A 6,387-nucleotide genomic window follows, 5' to 3' on the forward strand; every position below is an offset into this window, starting at 1 on the left:
AAGATTTGTACTCAAAAATGTTAGCATGTCCATTATTAAAACTAGACAAGTTATTAAAATCTAGGTATACAGATGCTGCATTCCACACTGTACTTCACCTTTCTGTTAAGCTGTATTAGCATAATATGTGATTTGTTACATGTTTTCTGACTTGTATTTGAAAACCTGGCTTACTCAATGGCAATTCTTAGCATCTTTCCAGATAGAAGCAACACAAAGAGATGTAATTTTAAAAAGTAAATACCTTTCTGAAATGTTTTAAAGGAGTTAAGCTTTTACCTTTGGGAACTCTTATGCAGTATCCATTTTCATCTCGGACTGGTTCATCTCTCTCTACGTCATATTTAATCAGTTCATAGTGCAATATTTTCTAGAGAAAATTTGCAAAATGTATACGCACATGAATATTCAATCTTTGAAAAATATTTTCAGAATTACACTATGTAGTCAGCTTTCTATTTAACAGGCGCCAAATTCATCCCATTTCAACTGGATATGTTGAGTCTAAATGTTCTTCTCCCTGAACTAGCAAGAGATATCTGTGAGATATCTCTTGAGATATAGCATGGGTAGCTATAGACTGTACTTCGGGAGAATCTTCTCCCTAAACAAATTCATAACTGAGCCTTGGGTTCTTCCCAACTTGTCATACAAGTGGCCTGGTATATGCCCTTGGCGATACACCAAACTTCACCAAGCAGGACAAAATGCCAGGTTTTGTTGTTATTCTTACCTTCTGCAGGCAGTTTACTCTTCCCACTGCACCAATTTTTCCAGTGTAATTAACAAAAGAAATGTTTCCTTCAGTCGATGCGTAAAACTCCAAAATATTAATATTTCCAAATCTGCGGACAAATTCCCTCCAAACATCAGCCCTTATGCCATTTCCTATGGCAAGTCTGACTTTGTGATCTTGATCATTGTTTCTCTAGAAACAAGAAACAGTCATGAATTCACATTTCTGCTGAGTGAAAGCAGAACTTCTGCTTCTGGAAAACTCCGAAGAAAACTTTAGTCTAAAAGTATTGAGCATATTCTGAAGCAAAATGCATGAAAACATCATTACGGTTAAGCTCGTGATTTTGATGTGGAAAAGAAATTACTGAGCAAGTCAGGCTGTATATCTAACTGTAGTTAGCAGTTAACTTGATTTGGATGAAGACAGGAATGAATAATCCTACACAGAAATTTAGAATGAAACTTGGGCACAATGTTAAACTATTTTGTTTGTGGTGACTACCTGCAGAAGAGTGTAATTTACCCCGAATTCAGCAAAATGTTTGCAGGATTTAAAATGGTGTTTGGGTGGAAAGGAAATCCCTTCTGCCATTGTAAGTGCAGGATTGAGCCTCCTAAAAATTCTGTTACCATGTTTCATATCACTTTTAATAGTAGTATTTGATCTGTTTACACAGATGAACCCATAGTGAGGATGGCAGTCTGTTTATGCCTTCTCTTAGATGTTTCTATTTATCCTCAACAATAGGAAGTACTGAACTGAGTCAGACACTGGTAATTCATAAACGTATCTACTGTGCTAATGAATAACAATAGCCTGAGAGAATTTTGGCAAAATACGGAAAGGCTCTTCTATCCCACCTCCAGCCTTTTTCTCCAACTGTTTCTTTTATTACATAATTTAATAGTATTTTAAGGCATAAAGTCTTTTTAAATATATATTGGCTTCTTAACTTGGAATACTTTGTTGAAAGAATATGGCTTCTTAACTTGGAATACTTTGTTGAAAGAATAAGACCATTCTATCAGCCACAGACTGGAATGTGTATTTGTGCAGAATAAGTATGTTGGCTCTACGTCTTCCAGGAAATATAGTGTGGAGGGCAATGCAGTAGATTGTAGAAGATGAGCACGTAACACTGAATTTGCAAAATGCTCTTTCAAGAAGCGATTCAACAGAGAAATCTGGCCATTAAGACAAACATGGATTGGTCTTAGAGTGTCGTATTCCCAGAAAAGATCAAAAAATACCACAATAAAATGGCTACAATTTTTAAATACCGTAAAACTTTGATTTTATTTTGGACTTCAGTCATATCACTTCTGGATTAATTGCTTTTCTGCAGAATAGTCTAGAAATGGATGTTTAAATTTAATCTAAACAAGAAATAAATTAATATATAGTGCTCTCTGTGATACTGAGAGATCTACTGTTAACATGTTAGCACAAAACCAAGCTTAAAATAGAACACTGAAATCTGCTGAAATTCTGCATTGTGTCTAAATGACTTGCTGTTCACTTTTTAATAAAATTTTCATTTGTCATAGATGATGCTCCGTAACACTGAACACAATACCTTAATCTCTCATGAGAGAGACTCCAGTTGATTGGGCGTTTATACATCTCAGCTTAAACATTTTATTTTGAAATGATTCATTGGGGACAGGATGCTGCTTAGATCCACATTGTCCCTCATCTTTTGTTGTTCTTAATTCTGTATTTTCAATCTTTCTTTCCCATTTGCTTAGGTAGATAAAGAAAATTTGTTATTTAGCCATTAATTAGTCACAATTAATGAAAGGAGGAAGGAAGGACTTAACAATTAACCTTTAAGGTGATTTCTGTAATACTTGGACTGTTCATTTATTCTGAAATGACTACGTAAGTTAGCTGAAAATACAATCAGAAAGAAAACTGTGACACATATTGAGTTTTTTTCTTCCATGGATATGTAAAGGAAAGAAACGATAGCATAGATAAAAGTTACTAGCACAATTAAGGAAGTTGAATAATGAAATGGCATTAGTTAAGACAGATGACATCCTACCTCAACGTGGATCTTGCTTATACTGCGAGTTCCTCACGGAAAAGACTGTTTCTCTGTTACATCTGCAATATCAGGCCAAGCCCTCTTGGCACCACGACAGTTTAAGTAACAATATCCATATTCTGTCAAGTTCTTGCATTATTAACATGTTAATCCCATCTTTCTGGGAGACTTGTGCACTCAAAATAGCATGCATATGGGTGCATGGGATTAGACATTAAGCTTATAAACCTTGCTTATGTAAAGGTGTTTTCTCCACTGGCGCTGAATTCTACATACTGAGTAAACAAAAATCCTTATATTGAATAATGAAAGCTAAGCTATCTGTGTCTATCTTAAAACCTGACCTTTGTAGATAAGCAGACACCAACAATGAGTAATCTTAAGAGAGCCTCAAATACTACTCAAGTGTATCATTCAGTGGGCTTCAGGTTCAGCCATTCATGTTATTTTTGATTAACAGGTCACTTCAATAGTTAAGCTAAATGTCTCTGTGTGGCTAACATTACTAAACTAACACCATGTGGGAACTAATTAATATTTGGCTGGCAACTGCACACATCTTTGAGAGACTCGTTGAATTCAGGAATTTACAGAGTATGCCCTGTGACTCAGTTATACTTCTGCGTGCATGCATGCTATGAAGAAATACAACTGTAACTAAAATTAGTACATTAGCTCATTCTTTAAGCTTATTTTCCTAAAAAAACATTCTGTATGAAAGGAGATCATCTAGTTTTTCACTTTTCCCCCTATTTTATTTATACCAGTTGAGTATTGGCTAATTACAAGTACTTTGCTAATTGGGATTTTCTGTGAACTGCAGGACTGATGTATAACTTACCACCACCCTTAACTATATGTTTCAAGTGCCCTGTTTCTTTAACCCAGTTTAAATATCCTCCACCCATACTTTTTGATTAAAACTGTGTGGCCCAATCCAGAGGCCAAACCTTCTGATTGTTATAAAACTTTATTTTATTAACTGCTCATTTTGGGCTAGCAACTCATGAAGAAAATACAAAGCATAGCAGAATCTTGCTTCAATACCCAATTCCTGAGGAACTCTACTGACTTCCAGTGAAGTTATTTCATACCTCTGTAACTGACATCAGAATGAAACCTCTGTGTATTTGGTATTTTGCACACATATATAAATTACAAAGAAACTGTGGACCTGATTCTCTGTTATGGCTTATGGTTATCAAACGGTGCTAGGAAGACTGACTGATACCACCTTTGTTCTTACTAAATTCTAACTGCAATTCACTAGGCCTACCTCTGTGAAAGTCATTTTATGCAAGCACATTTTTGAAATTAAGGATTAACTAACATGATTGCAGGGATCTCAACAGGAAAGTGCCTATGAAGACAGTATGTTAAGTGCATCTTCAGAGGGGGCACTCTTTAAATAATCACATTAACACTTTCACCTGGGGACTACCTGACTATCTTGGGAAAGGACATCTTAGCTGTAAAACCCCCAAAACTCACATTGCCCAAAACATGGGCCCACTGGTTCCTAGAGAACTCATTTTTGGCTTGCAGCTGGAGTGCTCATATAAGGTAAGTGTTTTCTCTATCTGTTTTAATAGAATGTCAATTAATGGACTTCTATTGTTCCACTATTCAAAAGAATGATTAATTCAAGCCAAAAGCTTTTTTTTTTTTTTTTTTTAATTGAAAAAAGTTCATGTTAGCATGCAATACTACAAACCCTGTTAGGGAAGGTTTTTGTTTGGCTTTTTTCTCCTTTTCACTTATGGTTAGATTTTAAGCATAATATAACACATATTCCCAGTAAATTAATTAGCCAAAAAAAGACGGGCAGTTAATGTTACCTGTGGCACACTGCATAGATACCGAAGCACCTCCCCAATATACTGTATCACTGTTACATTATATTTTCTGCAATCATCCCAGAACTGGCTTGCTGAAAATCTGGCACGCAAAACAATAGTTGCACCTGCGTAGAAAGAAGTAAAACAAATAACAGAAGGAATGGTTCTTATGATATCATTAAGACCGTATAGAATTTCTTAGCACAACATTGTAGAAAACTTGTAGAATTAGGGCTATATAGCTTTTGGAAGTACTCTTCCTAAAACATATTGAAATATAATCCATGCTGAATAATTGGTTTAACCTCTATTTCTATTCATCAGAAGTTAAAGGCTATTATTGTAAATGAAACTCTGTACTAATTTACCCTAAAACTGTGCAAAGAGCTGTTATGTAGGATAGGATCTATCCTGTTCGTCCAGGTCATGAACTAAAATTTGTACATGGTGAAGATCTGTGCAAGTCATATGAAGATGACAGAGCAATGAGGATGTCTCTTGACTTACAGAGTTTCTGATAAGAGAGACATATAACCAATTATTTCATCTCTAAGTTTGGTAGCTAGGGAAAGACTTGCTGTATTTACGATCGCATCTGTGGATGAATTCTGCACAGTAACACGTTCATTCATACTATTCAAGTGCAAGGTACCTTTCATGATACATCCGTGGACTCCAACGAGGAGGGCAGAGCTATGATAGAGTGGTAGAGCAGTATACACAATATCTTCTGAGGTAACATTGCCAGCATCAAACAAACCACAAGCTAGCATTATGCGTTCATGATTAATCACTGCAGCTTTGGGAAGACCTGTTTAAAGTCAAGCAAAAAGGTGCATAACCTCACTTGAACAATAAACATAATAAGACCAGTTGGTTTCACAAGGTCTTAAGATTTTTCTCTTATTCATTGATGCAAGTGATATTATGCCTAGGCCAGCAGTGTCTCCAGGGATAAGAGATAGCAATGACCTTACTGGCACAACTTGTATGTTTAATTGGCTTTTACTTCAGTCCCTTCCCAGAGATTTAGCACTTAGTCAGACTATATTCTTTGTGCTTTTTGGTTTTCGATATAGATACAAAATTTTCAGTTTCTTGAGGGGAATGAATGAGAGTAGGAATTAATGTGAAATAAGAGATTCTCTTTCCTTACTAAAAAAATCACAATGTCAGGAGGAATGTGTGGCCTGGTTTTGTGAATTATGTTACCTGTAGTACCAGAAGTATAAATGTACATGGCAGGAGTTTTAAAGGTTATATCTGATCTCCAAGACAATGGAGTAGGCTCATCTGAAGCAGCATCTACTTTATCAACAAAGCTCTCAACTCCTTCTGTAGCAGATGTCTTGCTTAAATAATAAACTTTAACATTTTCTTTCTTCAAGAATGGCAGTATTTCTTCAACAGATTCCTTCAGTTCTTAAAAAGGAGAGAAAAAACTATTATAAGAAAATTCTGTATTATTTTGTGAACTACACTATTGGCGCATCAACTCTGGCTCAGCAGCTTTCACGCCTAGCTGCTGTTGGAGAAATTCATGTTCAAGTCACTTCAGAATCCAGCAAAAAGGACTGAAGAGGAACAGTGTCTCCCCACACAACTGGGACTGATTTGATTTGATCTGTCTTTCTGCAGCAGGAACAGAATTGCAGAGGAGCAATCCAGGCATGCTTCCCCCTGCCTGCAGATCCTGTGGGACTGAGGGACCATATACTTGGCATGACCACCTCCATGTTGTTACCTTCCCTCTCCACTAC

The 6,387-nt window shown here is 36.1% G+C and overlaps 1 protein-coding gene across 1 annotated transcript in view; it reads right to left on the reverse strand.

Annotated features, from left to right (window-relative positions):
* Positions 1–6,049, reverse strand: part of SLC27A2 (solute carrier family 27 (fatty acid transporter), member 2) — a gene marked incomplete at its 5' end in the record, with an annotated part of 12,185 nt that extends 6,136 nt beyond the window's left edge. Inside the window, 5 exons of the mRNA XM_009698784.1 lie at positions 280–370; positions 734–928; positions 4,628–4,752; positions 5,280–5,438; positions 5,840–6,049. Coding sequence (XP_009697086.1) covers positions 280–370; positions 734–928; positions 4,628–4,752; positions 5,280–5,438; positions 5,840–6,049 — 780 coding nt within the window. The remainder of the gene's footprint in view (positions 1–279; positions 371–733; positions 929–4,627; positions 4,753–5,279; positions 5,439–5,839) is intronic.
* Between the last annotated feature and the right edge of the window lie 338 nt (positions 6,050–6,387).

This window comes from Cariama cristata, unplaced genomic scaffold (genome assembly GCF_000690535.1).
Source record: "Cariama cristata isolate BGI_N322 unplaced genomic scaffold, ASM69053v1 scaffold26884, whole genome shotgun sequence".
NCBI classification, from domain to species: Eukaryota; Metazoa; Chordata; class Aves; order Cariamiformes; family Cariamidae; genus Cariama; species Cariama cristata.